The sequence below is a fragment of the Musa acuminata genome, chromosome BXJ1-10 (genome assembly GCF_036884655.1).
Source record: "Musa acuminata AAA Group cultivar baxijiao chromosome BXJ1-10, Cavendish_Baxijiao_AAA, whole genome shotgun sequence".
Classification (NCBI taxonomy): Eukaryota; Viridiplantae; Streptophyta; class Magnoliopsida; order Zingiberales; family Musaceae; genus Musa; species Musa acuminata.
Window position 1 is genome coordinate 23,681,410 of NC_088336.1, and position 18,963 is coordinate 23,700,372.

An 18,963-nucleotide genomic window follows, 5' to 3' on the forward strand; every position below is an offset into this window, starting at 1 on the left:
CTATTTAAGGGGAGGAAGCGGGAAGCCAAAATCCATCTCGTCTTTTTCTCTCTTCTGCCGGCCCGACTCCATTTCTAGGGCTTGGTTCTCGTTTTCTCTTCCCTTGCTCTGATCTCCGGCTTCGAGGAGATCCGGAGCGGTTCCAGCTCCTGTTCCGATCTACTGATTCCGGTAAACCTCTCTTTGGAACACCTCAGATCTGTCTTTTTACGTTTTTATTACTGTTTGAATTTCGATTACATGAAACCTTGTGTGTTGGGTTGGGTGTCTTTGAGGGTTCTTTGTTCGAAGTTTGATGATGCGTTTCGGGCCAGATCGGAGCCAGAGACATGGGCCTCGATCGAGGATTATATATCAAGGATTATATGCTTCCGTCTCTGTCTGTTTAGTTCTGAGCCGAATCGGATCTTGTTCTGCTATATATCAAGGATTTTACCTGCGCTAGTTGCTTGTGAATCCAGATATAGAAGTTTCAACTTTCATGTACTTATTTTGCTGGATCTAGTCTTGGAGTTCAAGAAATATGTCTGATCTTGCTTCCACCATTTTCTTTCAAATGTCTCTCCTGATTAGGGTTCCAGATACACTAGTTCTATCTTCCTCGTAGTAGATCTGCAGGGATGACTCTGGTTTTCTAGAATATAACCGAACTTTCTTTTTCATCTAGACTATAGTATTATTATATATTGCTTTGTTGCAGAAAAGAGTTGGTGCATAAAATGCAGAAGTCACCATAAGTCCAAGTCAGTTGTGCTGTGTTTGTCCCGCATTTGTTCCACATGTTCACAAAGTAAATTTGGATGAAATTTTGCTGCTTTATTTCTTCGGATCTCATGACTGGCTTTAAGATCTTAGAGATGTGATAGCGTTGCAGTTTCCTGATATAATATTGTCCTTGAAAGTCACTGATCTGCCCAATCTGTTCTGATAGAGCCCTATCTACCAAATCATATCAATGGAAATAAACCTAATAATTTTCGTTAATTTTTTTTTTATGCTGATAACAATGGCATTTTGCATAGGCTTTGCAGATTTTGAACCCACATCGTGTGTTCTGAACACATCATATATCTGCCCTTTGCATATGGATGAGTGATGCCGGTCGGCTACTTATACCTTTGGGCCTAATTTAATGCGGATGGGGGTAATGACAGTCACAATAATAGTAATGGTTACTTTATTTTCTGTGTAATAATAATTCTTATTGATGGCTTTCAATGATGTGCATGACGTGCAGCCTGAAAACAAATCCTCAGACATTAATAGCTGGGCAGAAGAGGCTCAAATTCTATACTGATTAATTAGCTTGTTGATTGACAAACTATTGTCTTCTGTGATACATTATGGATATAGTTTGACAATGAGCCATGGTTAAGCTTGGGTGGCAAAAGTCTCAAAGTACATTTCTTTTGCATGTTTTTGTTTTAATATATATTTTTTTTTTTGCATTTCACTCATGGTTAGTAAATTCTACATTCTTCGATGTTCCAAAAACTATACATTTAGGATGAGATGATGAATATTGTTTATGTTGAAAATTCATTGTATGTTTATCAGATTCTCATTATGGCTTCACCTCCTAAAGTACCAGCAAAGGATTCTGACATGCAAATTTCTGATCCACCTCGCTCAAAGAAAGAATACTTTCATCCATGCCTACAAGGTCTGTTACAACACATCCTTGGCATTATCATTAAATAGGTACTCAATCTCCTAACAAAAATTTTCATGTAGTAGCGTGTTCATCTCTTTCTTTGTTAATTCCTTTCTTAATTGGACTTTAGATTTTGCTCGCAGGCCTTGGCCAATAATATTCAACTGTGTAAGTACACTAAACTTTTCAATAATAAGCTGTCTTATCACAAGGTTTGATACTAATAAATGGACTTCAATGTGGTGCTAGAACATTAACTTGGCAAAGTTGTTTTGGCATTAAAATAATTGTGTAACCTAGCTGACATATTCAGCTGTTGGGTTCTTTGACAATTTATAATATCTTAATTGATCAATTCATTTTATAAGGTCTTTCAAATTTATATTTATGTGGATGAAACTGATACTTCGTATTTGTACTTAAAACAGGATGCCATGACTGAGAGTAAACAAAAAAATTGAATTTCTGCAGGTGGTGGAGCCGGTAAGGGGAAGCAAATTGAAATGTGAATTTGACCCAAAAAACAAAGTGGGTTGATAAAGGTATGCGTGCTACTTTTACCTTGTTGTTTCCTTTGTTCTTTCTGTTGGAAGTTTTGTATTTATTTTATATATACAGGTAAACCATATGCTGTACCATTATGATGTGTATCCTTATAACTAATGGTTTCATCTCACACACTCTTTGCGAAGATAATGATCCTTTGGATGTGTTGGTTATCGTGGAGGTTTGTGGCACTCTACCCTCATGGTCATAATACACATTTACACTTAAGTATATGAGGCATATAGTTTCTCCACAAATGCTAGTGCATAAGGCTATATGAAATGTTTCATAACTTTAAGTCTTAAGTCTCAAATAGAATTCAGATAAAATTCAGGCTGCAACCTTAATGCTCTTCTAATACAAGCTATTTTTCCTTGTATTGTCTTTTTATCATTTATAGTTGTCTCTTTATCATTCAGTACTGATGGCTTCTCTCAAGAAAATGTGTATTGATGTCCAGTTTATCTGAAACTCTTCCCAGAAGTATAAATCCATGTTTTTTGTCCAATAAGATATTGATGTTTTTTGTCCAATAAGGAGAACCAAATTTGATAAGGAAAAACATCAATGCAGATGTCCAGTTTATTTGAAACTCTTCCTTATCAAATTTGGTTCTCCTTATTGGACAAAAAACATCAATATCTTATTGGACAAAAAACATGGATTTATACTTCTGGGAAGAGTTTCAGATAAACTGGATATCAATGCACATTTTCATGAGAGAAACCATCAGTACATATACTCTATGAGATCAATGCCTGCCTCCTGCTTTGCATAAGATGCACCAAAACCAAAGGAGATGAAAGCACATACTAAGATGATGAGTAGGTGAAAATATATCTTAATTGTTTGTGCTGTAGAAGCAAAAAGTAAATGTACATTCTAGCGCAAAATACCATCCCATTAGTGATCTAACTGAGTCATGAAAATACTTATTTGCAAAAGTAGGGCATCAAATATTTTCTCTATATTGTACACTGGTGGGAGTCTTATGCACTAGGCTATCCTTTTCTAAAATATGAGAATGATAAGTGAATTGTGCATGACAAGCATTTAAAGATGTAGAGTGTCGGTTGGATCTAAGTTGGAGATTCAGTTGGCCATATATCTTTGCTTTGTGGATAGCATTTTACAAATAAGTTTATGTTTTAAGACTGTTAACAAATAGTGTTTTAAAACTCCTCAAAGTAACTGAACAATTATAAATGATAAAAAGACAATACAAGGGAAAATAGCATGTATTAGAAGAGCATTAAGGTTGCAGCCTGAATTTTATCTGAATTCTATTTGAGACTTAAGACTTAAAGTTATGAAACATTTCATATAGCCTTATGCACTAGTATTTGTGGAGAAACTATATGCCTCATATACGTAAATGTAAATGTGTATTATGACCATGAGGGTAGAGTGCCACAAACCTCCACAATAACCAATACATCCAAAGGATCATTATCTTCGCAAAGAGTGTGTGGGGTGAAACCATTAGTTATAAGGATCATTAACTTCCAACAGAAAGAACAAAGGAAACAATAAGGTAAAAGTAGCACGCATACCTTTATCAACCCACTTTGTTTTTTTGGGTCAAATTCACATTTCAATTTGCTTCCCCTTACCGGCTCCACCACCTGTAGAAATTCAATATTTTTGTTTACTCTCAGTCATGGCATCCTGTTTTAAGTACAAATACGAAGTATCCTTTTCATCCACATAAATATAAATTCGAAAGACCCTATAAAATGAATTGATCAATTAAGATATTATAAATCGTCAAAGAACCCAACAATTGAATATGTCAGCTAGGTTACACACAATTACTTTAATACCAAAACAACTTTACCAAGTTAATGTTCTAGCACCACATTGAAGTCCATTTATTAGTATCAAACCCTGTGATAGGACAGCTCATTATTGAAAAGTTTAGTGTACTTACACAGTTGAATATTATTGGCCAGGGCCTGCGAGCAAAATCCAAAGTCCAATTAAGAAAGGAATTAACAAAGAAAGAGATGAACACGCTATTACATGAAAATTTTTGTTAGGAGATTGAGTACCTATTTAATGATAATGCCAAGGATGTGCTGTAACAGACCTTGTAGGCATGGATGAAAGTATTCTTTCTTTGAGCGGGGTGGATCAGAAATTTGCATGTCAGAATCCTTTGCTGGTACTTCAGGAGGTGAAGCCATAATGAGAATCTGATAAACATACAATGAATTTTCAACATAAAGAATGTTCATCATCTCATCCTAAATATATAGTTTTTGGAACATCGAAGAATGTAGAATTTACTAACCATGAGTGAAATGCAAAAAAAAAAAATATATATTAAAACAAAAACATGCAAAAGAAATGTACTTTGAGACTTTTGCCACCCTAGCTTAACCATGGCTCATCGTCAAACTATATCCATAATGTATCACAGAAGACAATAGTTTGTCAATCAACAAGCTAATTAATCAACATAGAATTTGAGCCTCTTCTGCCCAGCTATTAATGTCTGAGGATTTATTTTCAGGTTGCACGTCATGCACATCATTAAAGCCATCAATAAGAATTATTATTACACAGAAAATAAAGTAACCATTATTATTATTGTGCCTGTCATTGCCCTCATCCGCATTAAATTAGGCCCAAAGGTATAAGTAGCCTGCCGGCATCATTTATCCATATGCAAAGGGCAGATATATGATGTGTTCATACCACACGATGTGGGTTCAAAATCTGCAAAGCCTATGCAAAATGCCATTGTTGTCGGCATAAAAAAAAATTAACGAAAATTATTAGGTTTATTTTCATTGATATGATTTGGTAGATAGAGCTCTATCAGAACAGATTGGGCAGATCAGTGACTTTCAAGGACAATATTATAACAGGAAACAGCAACGCTATCACATCTCTAAGATCTTAAAGCCAGTCATGAGATCCGAAGAAATAAAGCAGCAAAACTTCATCCAACTTTACTTTGTGCACATGTGGAACAAATGCGGGACAAACACAGCACAACTGACTTGGACTTATGATGACTTCTTATACAAGCTATTTTCCCTTGTATTGTCTCTATCATTTATAGTTGTTCAGTTACTTTGAGGAGTCTTAAAACACTATTTGTTAACAATCTTAAAACATAAACTTATTTGTAAAATGTTATCCACAAAGTAAAGATATATGGCCAACTGAATCTCCAACTTAGATCCAGCCGACACTCTACATCTTTAAATGCTTCTCATGCACAATTCACTGATCATTCTCATATTTTAGAAAAGAATAGCCTAGTGCATAAGACTCCCACCAGTGTACAATATAGAGAAAATATTTGATGTCCTACTTTTGCAAATAAGTGTTTTCATGACTCAGTTAGATCATTAATAGGATGGTATTTTGCGCTAGAATGTATATTTACTTTTGCTTCTACAGCACAAACAATTAAGATATATTTTCACCATACTCATCATCTTAGTATGTGCTTTCATCTCCTTGTTTTGGCGCATCTTATGCAAAGCAGGAGACAGGCATTGATCTCATTGAGTATGTACTGATGGTTTCTCTCATGAAAATGTGCATTGATGTTCAGTTTATCTGAAACTCTTCTCAGAAGTATAAATCCATGTTTTTTATCCAATAAGATATTGATGTTTTTCACTTATCAAATTTGGTTCTCCTTGAACATAGAAAATCAGATAAGGAAAAAGTAAAGAGGGAATCTACCTGCCTGAATCTTCAGCTCAGAAAGCAATACAGCACTCCATGTAAGTATTATCATTTTTGTCATCATTTCTTTATTTCTTCAGCTTGCTACCTACTTAATCTCATTCATATTTACTATTTGCATATAGTTTCTCTCCTTTTGATCTCTGAAGTATAATTGCAGGGACATTTATGCTACTTTGTTGAAAACTGAGGCAGAAAGCATTTTGAGTAGTGATTGATTGGTACTGCAGCAATTGGTCTTCGTTTGTTCTCTTCTTTACAAAGTGAAATTATATATGTAGTAAGATTTTTAAATTCTGAAAATTTTGCACGATTTTCTCAAGTAGATACATATACAGGAAATTTTTATGTTCTGAAGGATCTCTTTTATACAAATATCCCTTCAGATATACATGCTAATGGCAAATATTACATATCTCTTGGGCAGGATAGCCAATAATGGTGTATCGAAGTGCGCAGTCAAATGTTGCTTGTTGTTTAATGTGATTGCCAGCACTGGCTGCTTTATTAATAGCATATGGAACTTCCTCCCTCATGTGATTGTAAATGCCGGAAGTAGTTTGGATTTTCTCCCATCACCAAGAACCACATATAATATCAGAGACAACGATGTTCTATCAATGTGATGGATGATCAAAGATACAATTGTTGAATGCATGGCAGGAGTCTAATGGTGATATGTTCTCTTCCTGCCGTGGCACCTCAGCTATTGGTGAAAAGACCAGTGACCATGAAGCAGAAACATGCAATATCTAACATTTCAGGTTGTGTACTCGGCATTTATCTTGACATAATCGTAACTGAGATCACAACCCCAAGCCTTTCCGCATCCCTGGCCATTCCCTGTTATAGAGCATGAACAAAGGCATCAAACGTTTACACAAAAAGGAACAAGAATAGAAAGCCATGTTCTTCACATGACACGGGTAATTATACTGGATAAGATGCTGCAATGTGACTATGTATTATTAAGCACAGAAATTGCATTTGACACAAATCAAAAGAGTATAAACGTTTTCTTCCTATTTTTTTATATAACAGCAAGGATTGAAATTTTATACTGTAATAAAATTTTGAAATTCGCTCGGTACAATATTGTACTGTATACTGAACGATATATATATATATATATATATATATATATATATATATATATATATATATATATGTTGAGCGCAGGTGCAATCGTCTCATTGCCTTTTTTTTGACACATGGGGAGAAGAAACCGTTTCTTTCTCCCCATGCAAAAAAGGGCGATGAGGCAATGTCGTCGATTGCCTCGTTGCCTCGTTTCTTCTACTTGTGTGGGAAGAAGAAACGCCACCTCGACAATGCTCAGTTTCTTCTCCTCGCGACGTCACCGAGGACTCAAGTCGTCGATGACACCGAGGCCTTGTCGCCTCAGACAAGAAGGAAGAGCGATGCCGGATCTCTAGGTTCACTTCTCTCTCTTCTTTCTTCTCCCTTGGTTAATACCACCCGGTAGCGAGCGATGACGATCAATTTGGGATGGTAACGGAGCAGAAACAACCCTAATTGACGGTACTGCCCGGTAGCGGATGGTCAGCGTACTGGTCTGCTGGCGGATCAATACGTACCCCGAGACAAGCGGTATTATTTGAAATTAAAATCCTTGGATAGCGGTAACAAACTAGATTCTTATCCGATGGTTAACATTATACAGTATACAAGTGCATGTGCTGTGCAAGTGACCGTATACTTTTAATGAAGTCTCGTGCAAGAATGAACAAAAGAAAGTTGCAGCTTAAATTGTTCTACGTTAGTCAACTAAAACTTACCGACAGATACATGAATTTTAACAGTTCCGTGGGATTCGCCAGCCAGCCTAAGATACTTGCTAGCCAAAGCCCTGTAACATTTAATAAGTATCAATCAATACAAGAGTTACAATATTATACATTATAAAAATGGAAAATAAAATATTTCTTTCCCAGATGGCATATGTTGAATAAACGGTAAAATCCACCTCCACTGGAGGTACATATATGTTATGTATTGTACAAACTATACTGTATGCCTTGCAAATGCTAGACAGCTAAGCATAATATTTCGAGACATTTAGTTAAAAGCAAGCAGATGATAACATGGAGCAAGAGATTACAAGCAATAGGTGAACAGATGCCAATATAATCATGATCATGATAAACAACATTTCTAAGCAAATCAGGTATTATGCAATTTATGATGCATCATCTGAAAAAAATTTAGGTATCTTAAAGTTTTATGGTGCTTATGGATATAGGATTTCTCTAAGCATCATTTTGTACAAACTCTTATACTGGCTGGGCTATAAATGCTTTTTTGCTCTGGAAAAAGGTTGTGCTATCGCCAAGATATAATTATGATTGCAGTAAATCTGTTCCGCAATAGAGATGGAAGACAACTCTTGACCTGTCAAATGGCAGTGGCTGACCATCTCTCATGAGTGGAATATCTCCAAGTGATATGTGAAGTTCATTTGGATTGAAACGAATGCCCGCATAACCAACAGCACATGCAATACGTCCCCAGTTTGGATCTCTTCCATATATAGCAGCCTGCAGGCATCACTAAATCCGAGTTATTGTTGTGGCAAGTTAAGATAGTAACACAATAACCAGTAAAAATTGATGAAACAATGTAGAATTGTTTTTTATCATTCTCTGTCAACAGTCAACACGGTGCTGGACAACAAATAATTTGACAAAAAAGACTACCGTACTTTGACAAGTGAAGAAGATGCCACAGAGTGGGCTATCTTTGCTGCTTCTGCCTCTTCACCCGCACCAGTAACAGTAACCTAAAATCATGAAAGACGATTCATAGGCATCGACTATTTCATCCTTTATACTGAAAAATATCATAAGAAGAAAGTTGACGTTATAAAATAAAATCCATCAAATTTAAATAACAGCATATGTTAAAACTTTAACCAGCTGAACTTCAATTAGTTATGCAGTAAGTTGAAACTTTACTTCATCTGCTCAGGCCGTGTTTAGGATCTCATGCATAAAATATATATTGATTTATGACAAAGGAAGAAAAGAAAATTTTGCTTCATCATATGAAACCTCAATCAAGCATGTTGCGCCCTCCCCATCCCAAGCTATTGATTTTGCAAGACCTTGCATGACCTGGAATGAAACAAGAATTTACAATTCATAACTACAATAATAGATTCCTATACTGTATACAACCAATTTAAATTACCAGCATCCATAAACAAAAGGTATAATATAGTGGTCATTCCATGAGCAGAGAATCTGGGTTTAAATTATTGTTTGAACAACAACATATTTATGTAAAACAATCATAAGAAAACTGTGAATTTTAAAATTTCTTTAAAATTTCTTCATTATTCCCAACAAATTTGTGCATATGAAACACAAGTTTGATTGTTTAGGATGAACAATATTTTGTTGTCCTCAAATTGAGTTAAAAGTACAATCAGCAGATCCATCTTTTGGGTATCTCATACAGTCCAAAAGAATTTGCAGTAAGAACACTGAAAAAGCTTAAGAATTGTAATGATCTTATATCATTACGTCCACAGTAAGATACTATTTCATATTTTTTAGTTCAAATGAAGTTGCTAAAAGAATCATCAATTCAGTGCCCATTTTCTATAACAGCTATACAGGATAAATCAAATAACAACTCTCAATTTCAGATGAATAAATGTAAAGCAATAACACAAATGAAAGACAAAAACATAACAGTATCCAAAATGAATACATATTCTTCTAGAATTTAAGTTCAATATCAGTTTTGGCAACATATTGAACTGATATGGTACCAGCATACTAGTCAGTTTACCTTACTGTGACACCTGATAACACTAGAAGAAAAGTCCATAAGAAAATAACTCTCAGTATTTATCATCCAGTCGTCGTCCTGTACTGGGCAGTATTTTTTTTTCAATTTTTTTTCTTTGAGTACTGGATAGTACACGTCAATATACCATTTAGTATCTAGGTAGTTAGGCACTATATCAATCAGACTGATTATCAAAACCATTGAGATTTAGATTATTGGTTAACAGTAGATTACCAAGAGTACAACCACAAATCAAGTTAGTAATTTTTTCCACTTGTTACGCATTAAGTTATTTTCAATTATAAGATATCCTTACCATCTCAACAATATTATATTACAAAAGTGGTATTGTTCCAGTCCTATTTAATTACTAAGATAAAAAATGATTCCATAAAAATAGACATTCCATGAAACTTTACACTCTGTGACTAGAGTAAGTCTACTCAGGTTGTTGTTTGGTGGGGCTTATTTGATGGTAGAAGAAGATCCATGCAGTCAACCCAAAAGACTTGGTGCATTATAGCTTCTATAATTCTAGTCACAAACTCCCACCTCATTGAACTTTTAGCAAACTGTGTAATATAATCATTATGAGTGAAATTGGTTAAAGCTATTACACATATTAACACAAGATCAATGTGAAGTCAATGAAAAACAAAATTATTGCAGCTAGAGTCTAGAGATATAGCAGAAGTGTCATGCATAGCACTGCTTTTGGGATTCTCAAGCTTTCATGAGATGGTAATTATATTGTGACCAGAGGATTCTACATATACAGAGAACTACAACATAATTCCACAAAACAGGTTATCATAATGAAATTTTCAGAAAAGAACAAGGTAAATAGGAAAAATGGCATGTCTTATGTTCTGTAATCCAAAATCTTTATCATATAAAAATATATTAATCAACAATTTTCAGATAGTTGTGATGCATATTTAAACAAAACTGAATGTTAGTAGTTTGGTGGTAATCCCCTATCTATTAGAAATACAAACACAAAGTAGACTCAACATGTCTGATAAAAATGAAAGATTAAAAGCCAGGCCATTAGAAAATTACATACAGCATCCAGACACGCTTGAAGTTGAAGAGCCTCATTGCTATTAAGAGAAGAAATACAATTTGACCTGGATAATCCACTGGCCAAAGCAAGAACACAATCATTTGTACTTGTATCTCCATCGACCTTGAAAGATTGAATGTGAACTGAGTTAGGCTATAAAGAAAGTTCAATACACATGGCATCTCTGTGAGATGCCGAGATAACAAGGAAAAGGTAAGTAAAAAATTGCAGATTACTCATTCCATCATGACTTCAGTTCAAGATCTAGAGAATAATTGCATAAAATGAAACAGTTATCAGACAGTACCAAGATACTGTACTTACCATTAATCATTGGTTACATGAGAAACAATTTGTTGCACATGGATTCATATTCACATACTACACAATCATGAAAACTAAAAGTTCAATTTGAAAGGCTGCTAGCCCCCAAAGATTCTCTTAAAGTTGACAAGTAACAAGAAAATAGTAACTTAATGACTTACGGTGATTTGGTTAAAACTTCTATTAACGGATGTGCGCACCATGTCTCTCCAAATACCACTAGTGACCAAAGCATCAGTTGTTATAACCTAAAATATCACAAAGTAAACAACAAGAAATGAACGCACTTCTATGATTTGATTGCAGCATGTTTGCATGTATACAAGTGAGGAGAAATTACATACACCAAGCATTGTGGCCATGTTTGGGTTAATCATTCCTGAACCTTTTGCCATTCCACCAACTCTTATAGGAATTCCTCCAACCTTATACCATCCAGAAAAGCAAATAGCTAATTACCAACACATTTATCAAACTGAAACTAAGTCAATCAAATCATGGAACTACTTTATAGCTAGACAAAATCTAATAACTGAAGCAATCAAAACTTCAAACCTTTGTTTCAACAGCTACACTCTTGCTTACAAGGTCAGTTGTAGTAATGGCAACAGCTGCAGAGTCGGCCCTGCAAAAACAGAGAAATGATAGAGCAATACTAACAAGAAACGTAAATTTCTTATAACAGAAATAGATAAAGATCTAAATAAACTAATCATGTAGTAAAACCAATTTATTCCACTTGCAAGATTGATTTCTTACATGCTTGTTTAAAACATTGCCATAATCTTTTAGAATTAAGATCTAAATATCTGCTTATCAGGATGAGAATATCTTTTATAAGCATGTCTATAGTTCACATTTCCTATAATAATCATTTACAAGAAAACTTGAGATTCGATAGAATAAAAACTTGTATATCCTGCTTTTCAAAGCAATTGATCAATATTGAGTGTAATTAACATGCCACTTTTAAACCACACTTTTCAGGATACCCAGGATGCTTTGATGGATAAAACATTGTAAGAACACATCAATACCATGTAGCTAGAACAATATCGACAAACTTCATCATGGTTAGACTGTCCATTGGCACAAAGTCATTGATATAAGAACGTATTTTCATCTTACTATTTACAGGCTTGTAGTAAATCACACATCCACGCATCTGATATGGGAACACATATCTTTCTAATGAGAAAAGAGAATTCATTATAAAAAGGAAATATAAGAATATAGTGGTCGCCAAACAAGTGCCATGGTTAGAAGTATGTTATTCAATCAAATGCAAAATTTATAATGACAAGTACCCCTCAACAGTTGATGATAGTGAAGCAACAAGTCTTGGAAGCGAATTAACAAGAGCTTCCTGCACAAACATAACCAAGTATGAACCAGAAGGAAGAAAGTTTTGCAGAAGAAGATTCTCAGAAGACTTTAAAAGAAGGAAATATGTCTCCACTAGTATTTACAACATGATCTAGGTACCAAATTGCAGGTTATGTTTACCTTCTTTATCCGATGACCAATAACACCTGTGGACTGAAGCAAGACATCCTCTGACCTAATGTGAAGGAGCTGTATTAACAGAGTAAGAAAATCAAAGCCATGTATAAATATTTTGGACCAAAAGCTAAAAGTCCGAAAATTAGAAAGAACCTCAGCAAGAGCATTTGCACATTCTATGGTGTCCTGGTAGCCTGCATCTCCCTATAATGTACAAAGAATCAGTTAGCATCACAAATCTCAACTGATTAACGAACAATCATATTTACTGAGAAATGCATATTTCGACAAAGCTGATAAATGTACTTACTGTAGCAGCATTTGCTTGACCAGCATTAATTAATACAGCACGTGCCTAAACACAAAATAAAGCTCTATGCTCAAATGACTCCATGTACGGACTTGTTTGACAAACTCAAAAAAGCCAATTTAACCTTCATTTGAAGAAGAAAAGTGTCATAATGAGAAAGAAAACTTTTTACAGACCGTAGTTGAGGTGTCCAGGACATTTCTGCAATAGATAACTGGCGCGGCTGCAACAATGTTGGTAGTAAAAGTTCCTGGAGATAGAAAAAAAATTGGTTTTCATCATTCTATCATTGGTAAGAGTACATTTTCTTGTTTAGATATGTTAGATCATTAAGAGTACACTATAGCACCTAGGAATAGTGACATCACAAATATAGCATGGCTGGCAATCATAATAACAGTGAATTCCTTTTACTAAATAATATTTGCTGGTTATCTTCAGTCTAATAAAATTTTATGTCAAGTACCTATGCTATGATGGAATAAGTAAACTCACCAGCAGCAACTGCATCAACTTCACATGTCACCAAAGATAAATCAGGTTTATCTCCTTTTGCCCTCAGCCCACCATATATGCCTGCAGCTTTAAACCCTTTTGGTGCTGTAACACCACCTGGTATCTATGAGATAGTGACAGTGACAGTAAGAAATCTTATGATATGTATCTAAAATGCTTTTTACTTTTGCATACTACTATCTCTAAAAATTGAAGCTTAAAAGTAGAAAAAGGTATATGTGATGCTGATGTTAACCAGCAAGCAGCATCTAAGTACCATGAACTTTATTTGTCAAGCTCAATTTATACACAGAGAAACATCGACCTTCTAGGTGCAGGCTATTAACAACTACAACTAAAGATATAATTACAGCATACAGGAGAGATGAGTAAGAAACTCTGGAAAATTTTGGAGAAAGTTGCACTAACAAAAAGACTGGGGAGCAACCACCTTCTTGAAAGAAAGTTTTGGATCATGGAGTTCTGTATTTCATTTAATGGCTGATATATTTTGGTTTTCTATTTTCCAAATAAGCATTTTACTATGCCGTTACCAAGTTGATTTTTAATGAAATCAATTGGTGTTCATCCTGTCACACAGATGCTCAGAGAGAAATTAGATTGATTGGATGGTCAAGGCAGAAAGGGATGATAAAAGGTTATTCTTGCTATTGGGCTGGTAATTTCCTTCAGAAGAGTCATCCTATTCTACACGAAGATGGTATCAGGATTGCAAGACAACCTATTACATATCTATATCTTATCTTCTCCTTTAAATCTCCCCTTTATCCCAACCCTTCAATTCCTTTCTTTTCTGACTTTTTCTTTTCTTCCACTATAGCCACCAACCTACTAGACTAGCAGGTCCTCTAGTTCGATCTGCATCAACAGAGTGTTGGAATTTTGGAGATTGATGCGGATACATACAGCCTTTTCGGTGTGTTTTCTGAAGCTATGTGCCCTAAGTCACACGTTGAAAGGCTCAATTACACCATTCTATCGTGAGCCCTTTTTCTCTTCATATCATGGTCTCATTATCAACATGGCAGATTCACAACAGAATCTGCCAAATCCAATCTCAAAACCCTCAATAACAGTTCTTGGATATCAACTGAGATCAGCTTCATCCAACAATCCATTTGGTCATGCCTATTCCAGATACTCTGAGACCAATCCTGATCAATGTCCATCTGATCATATTAATTCCGAATTGGGATATACCCTCACAAATTTCTAGCATTTAAATAAGAAAGGTAAAAGGAAACTATAATTTAATTTAGCAATCTGCTTATTCATAAGTTCAAAAATCTATATCCTATGATAGTTGGAACTTCGGCTTTATTGTTTTTGTTGAACTTGTAATAATAATCAAGTGACCATGGTTTCGAGAGAGATTTTACCACTATACTTGTCCTTAACATCATATCCGTAATAGATTAAGATATCTTCTGTTATTCATGTCAAGTGCTCAGAGATAATCTGCTTTTTATATAGCACACGCAGCATAAAACTTTATATGTCCTAAACGGGATTTGTCGACGACAGGGAATACAGGGCACAGCAGACGATAATCGCATTGCCACACACGGAACCGGTCATTTCTCTACGGGCATCGAAGTACAGCTATCAAAATTTTAGGGCGAGAGAAAGGAAATGACCTGCGTCCACGGTCCCTCGGGAAGAAAAATCGGAGCCGCGGGGATATAGCTCGACGCCGTAACGGTCTCCGGAGAGATGGTGGCGGAAACTCGAAGCCGATGCCAAGGAGCTGCGTGGGTTCCACAAACCTGTAGGGTCGCACACCCACGCGCTCAAGAGATAGGCGAGAGATGCTGAGGAATGAAGAGAGATGAAATGACCTTAACGCGATGGAAGCGAGACGCCGGCAGCGAGAGCGGGTGGTTTAGAGCAAGAGCCATCGCCGGAAGATTACCCTTGAGTCTTTCGTTTCTTGGTCCGGGCGGCGCAAGTGAAATCTGTTTCCCAAGTGGAGTTTGGAGACCGGGAGTGATGAGTGGGTTTCAGAGGGCGCGATTAGGTTGGAGCTGCGCGATTAGTTATTCACGATCGTAGGGGACCGAATGAGGGGTAATCATAGATTAACCCCTCAAGTTAATTATGATTAATATTTTTGATTTTTATATTTAAAAAAATAGTTTTGGGATATCTGTATTGGTTCACTTTTCTGGAGTTTGACTCTACTGTGGCAATTTTCTATCAATCTCTTATTAATGTTAGAAGTTGTCACCTCTAGAGTTGACATCTTCTGCTACATTTGTATAGTAAAAATTGTAACTAAAAACACATATGAAACATAATAATCATAGTGGTAATTTTTATACAGTAAAAATTATTGATGAGCAGGTTGGAAAGAGGGGCGACGAGCGAGCAAGTACATGGGTAAGCGATAAGCGAGTCGGCACAATGGACAAGTGACATGTGGGTAGGTGTGACGGACGAGCGATAGTCAAGCAAATACAGGGAGGGGGGGTGAGCGAGTGTGGCGAGTGATAGGTGCGACAAGCGAGCAAAATCAACAAATGCAATGAGCGACGGGTGATACGAAGAGAAAATGAAAGTTTATGTATAATTAATAATTTAAAATAAAAATTATATTTTTATTCTTCATTCGTATTATTTTTGTACGTGACAATATATTTACTTTTTTTCGTTGAGAAAGTTAATGATGTAAAGAAAATCAAGATTAAATATTTGACTGACTCAATATTACTTTTAAAAATATAGATATTAGAATACTAATCATGATTAACTATAGGGAATAGTATATAATTATCCCTTGTTTCCAATGTAACTGTTAGCTAAAGATTTTAATTATATATATATATATATATATAGTTTCGATTGATGGTGAATAACTATGAAACTATGTATGTGTTATGTGTTATGCTGGCATGTTGTGTCCATTTGATACATTAGTAGTTCAAGTAGAATCTACATATTGACTTCTAATTGGTAATGGATGGCTTAAATATATCTTAAGCTTATTGATAATGGATTTGTTTTTCAAGCTTAATAGTAGAGAACATTATTGCTAATTAAAAAAAAGGACATTACATATCAAATCATATTAGTTTGTCGTGATTTTTTATTTATACAACTTCAATAAAGAAAATGTTTGTATTTCGTCATTGATAATTATATGAGTTTCATAAACATTTTAATAGTACATGATAGGATGTATTTTGGCCCTAGATGAATCTCCAACAAGCATTGTAAACTAACAATCGCGAACGCAACACCGTACTGACACGGACTTAGCTGGTTTTGCCTAAGTCGTGCGGCACCCTTGCGCGTCCGTCCGCAAAGGTCAGCCTCCCCGAAGCCTCCCATTGTCCCTTAGGACCAACAAAAGAGAGAACGGGTTAAAGAGAACGCCTCAAACGGGATCCACAAGCAAACATGTCCGAAAAACACTTCATAGACAAAGCAAATTACAAACAGACTTTACAAGCTCTGAACAGTGGCACAACAAAGGGTAAAATGGTCCATTACAGACCGAAAAGCTCTCGCACGTGTCTACATGACACAACCTTTATTTACAAGCCTAAAGAGGCCACCAACCCAACTAAAATGGGACTTATAAGCCTTCGGCTGCCCCTTTACATTCTGTACAAGGCATGAACATGCCAAACGACACGGACATACATAAGCATTACATCAAACACCTTGTTTAGAAGTTTGTCCGTGACATTCTCCCCCACTTATCCCTTCGACGTCCTCGTCGAAGCCTTTGTGAACACTGCAATTCTTCACCTTTGCTGAGTCTTCGATCTTCTGCTTTAGCTGCAATGCGCCTCCTGGCTCCCAGCTGCTCTCCGCTGCTGTTTCTGAGTAGTCGAACCTTTGATCCGCCATGCTGCTTCAACTCACCAATGACTCTTGACTCTGGTGTGGGGTTGGCTGAGTTGTGTTGATCATTGTTGATTCTTACGGATCCCCCAAATGAAGGAAAAAGACCATCCTTACTACGCCAGTCTCTCAAAATTTCCACATGCTGCTTGAACTGGGTGGATGCTTGTTGGAGCTTTAACGAGCATCGCCTCGCAAACTTCTGAAGTTTTGGGTCCTTCCTCCACAAAATCTGCTCATTGACTCTTTTTTCAGTTAGTTGTCACATCCAAGTAGGTTCGCATCACTTCCGCTTTCGATTGGCATTTCGTTGGGAAATGAGGCGGACAATCTACTCTCAGTAGCACTGATCACCGTTGGTGAGGATTTGACAACTATTGTCTTCCATTATCTTCGAAGGGTCTTTTGAACTTGTGCAGAGCTCCTCTGCTAGATAGATAAGAGAACTGGGGTACTCGGTTTCGCCCATTCTCTTAAGAGTTGAGAAGGCAAAGGTTACTTGACTTCGCCCGCCTCCTCGAGGTTGTACTTCATGCATCGAGCTGGTTACTGGTCTTCGCCTGCTCTTTGCTCACACTTCTGAAGCACTTGAAGTGTTTGCACTCCTTGCGTTGAGTTAGCTACTGTGATTCACCTTCTCAATGCCATTGAACTTCTGGAATGCAGGAAGTTTTCACCCCAACTTGGAGTAATTCTCTGATAGATGAGGTCGCCTCTGGGATTGTACCGTCTTCTCCATCAACCCTGCCGCCTACTACACTGAGTAGCAAAGGTACAGCACCGCGTACTGCTTGCTTCGTTCCTTGGTCGTGCACTCTTGCATGACCCGAAGTCCTTCACTTACGGCTATCTTGATGAGAAACTTGTTGACACCGGTCTTACGAAGTTTCTTGGCCTCTGCCCTTCAGCCTTGTCTCGGTACTTGGAGATTGCCTCTGCATGCTCCACCTCCTCGGCCCCTTTCACGACCAAGCACTCTCCCTCCGTGAGAGCAAGGGATCAATGACTTTCACGAAAGTCCCGCCTCTACGGTACCATGGCGCTGCCATGCCCATGGCGCTACTATCCGTCGCCTCGCCTCTGAATCCCTTTTCTTCACAATCAGTAGATATGTCTCTGTGATACTCCTCTGAGTCCACCTCCATTCTCACTGATTGCTTGATTTTGGGTAGCTAAGTCCCTCTGGACTTGTCGTCGCTTCCTCGCCCCTTTCGACCTCCTGCTTCAACACCTCTGTGTTCTCCAAGCAGTCTGTTTGTTCGATGGAAAGACAGACTGCAACTCCCATGCATGGCCTCTACCATCACATTGTAGGGTTTGCACCGATTCTGTTCTCCTTAGCTTCCTTGGTAGCAACGTTCGCTTACTCGACCTTGTCCTCTGACTTGTCGGGCTCCCTTAAGCGAATATGAGCTCTGGAGCAGTCCAACTCTCCAGCTGCTTCGATCATACCTCTGCATGATCAAGTCCCTCTCATGGGACTCACTGGTACTTGCATTCGAACTTTTCCCTTGGTGGAACCCAGCCCCCATATGCTGATGACCAAGGTTTTCATCCGATGCAAAATTCGGTGCACGCCCGGAAGACCCGCCTGTGCGGTACCATGGCCTTCACTCCTTGAATCCATAGCCCTTCTTGCCGTCGTGTTGTTCACCAAAGCGGAGCTCCCAG

At 36.9% G+C, this 18,963-nt stretch overlaps 1 protein-coding gene and 1 long non-coding RNA gene across 2 annotated transcripts; one reads left to right on the plus strand and one right to left on the minus strand.

Moving 5' to 3' along the window:
* Positions 1 to 2,776: 2,776 nt before the first annotated feature.
* On the plus strand, positions 2,777 to 6,347 carry LOC135595602 (uncharacterized). Its single transcript, XR_010480521.1, has 2 exons — positions 2,777 to 5,946; positions 6,069 to 6,347. It is a non-coding gene; the product is annotated as an uncharacterized LOC135595602 (long non-coding RNA).
* Positions 6,348 to 6,445: 98 nt separating this feature from the next.
* LOC104000917 (arginine biosynthesis bifunctional protein ArgJ, chloroplastic) lies at positions 6,446 to 15,508 on the minus strand. Its single transcript, XM_009423071.3, has 17 exons — positions 15,282 to 15,508; positions 15,081 to 15,209; positions 13,423 to 13,546; positions 13,104 to 13,177; positions 12,928 to 12,972; positions 12,771 to 12,821; positions 12,621 to 12,689; positions 12,422 to 12,480; positions 11,670 to 11,739; positions 11,459 to 11,539; positions 11,276 to 11,362; positions 10,791 to 10,913; positions 8,980 to 9,042; positions 8,631 to 8,708; positions 8,321 to 8,466; positions 7,708 to 7,778; positions 6,446 to 6,751 (listed from the first exon to the last, which is right to left on the minus strand). The coding sequence occupies exons 1-17, from the start codon at positions 15,339 to 15,341 to the stop codon at positions 6,669 to 6,671; spliced, it is 1,413 nt and encodes a 470-aa protein (XP_009421346.2). The 5' UTR covers positions 15,342 to 15,508; the 3' UTR covers positions 6,446 to 6,668.
* Positions 15,509 to 18,963: the final 3,455 nt, after the last annotated feature.

Excerpts from the sequence above, each read along its gene's own strand:
- LOC104000917 (XM_009423071.3), bottom strand. The coding sequence starts at position 15,341 with ATGGCTCTTGCTCTAAACCACCCGCTCTCGCTGCCGGCGTCTCGCTTC. Across the intron at positions 13,178-13,422 it reads AGTTGATGCAGTTGCTGCTG|GAACTTTTACTACCAACATT; the intron begins GTGAGTTTACTT and ends TTCTATCTCCAG. Across the intron at positions 9,043-10,790 it reads TTCAAGCGTGTCTGGATGCT|GTCATGCAAGGTCTTGCAAA; the intron begins GTATGTAATTTT and ends GTTTCATTCCAG.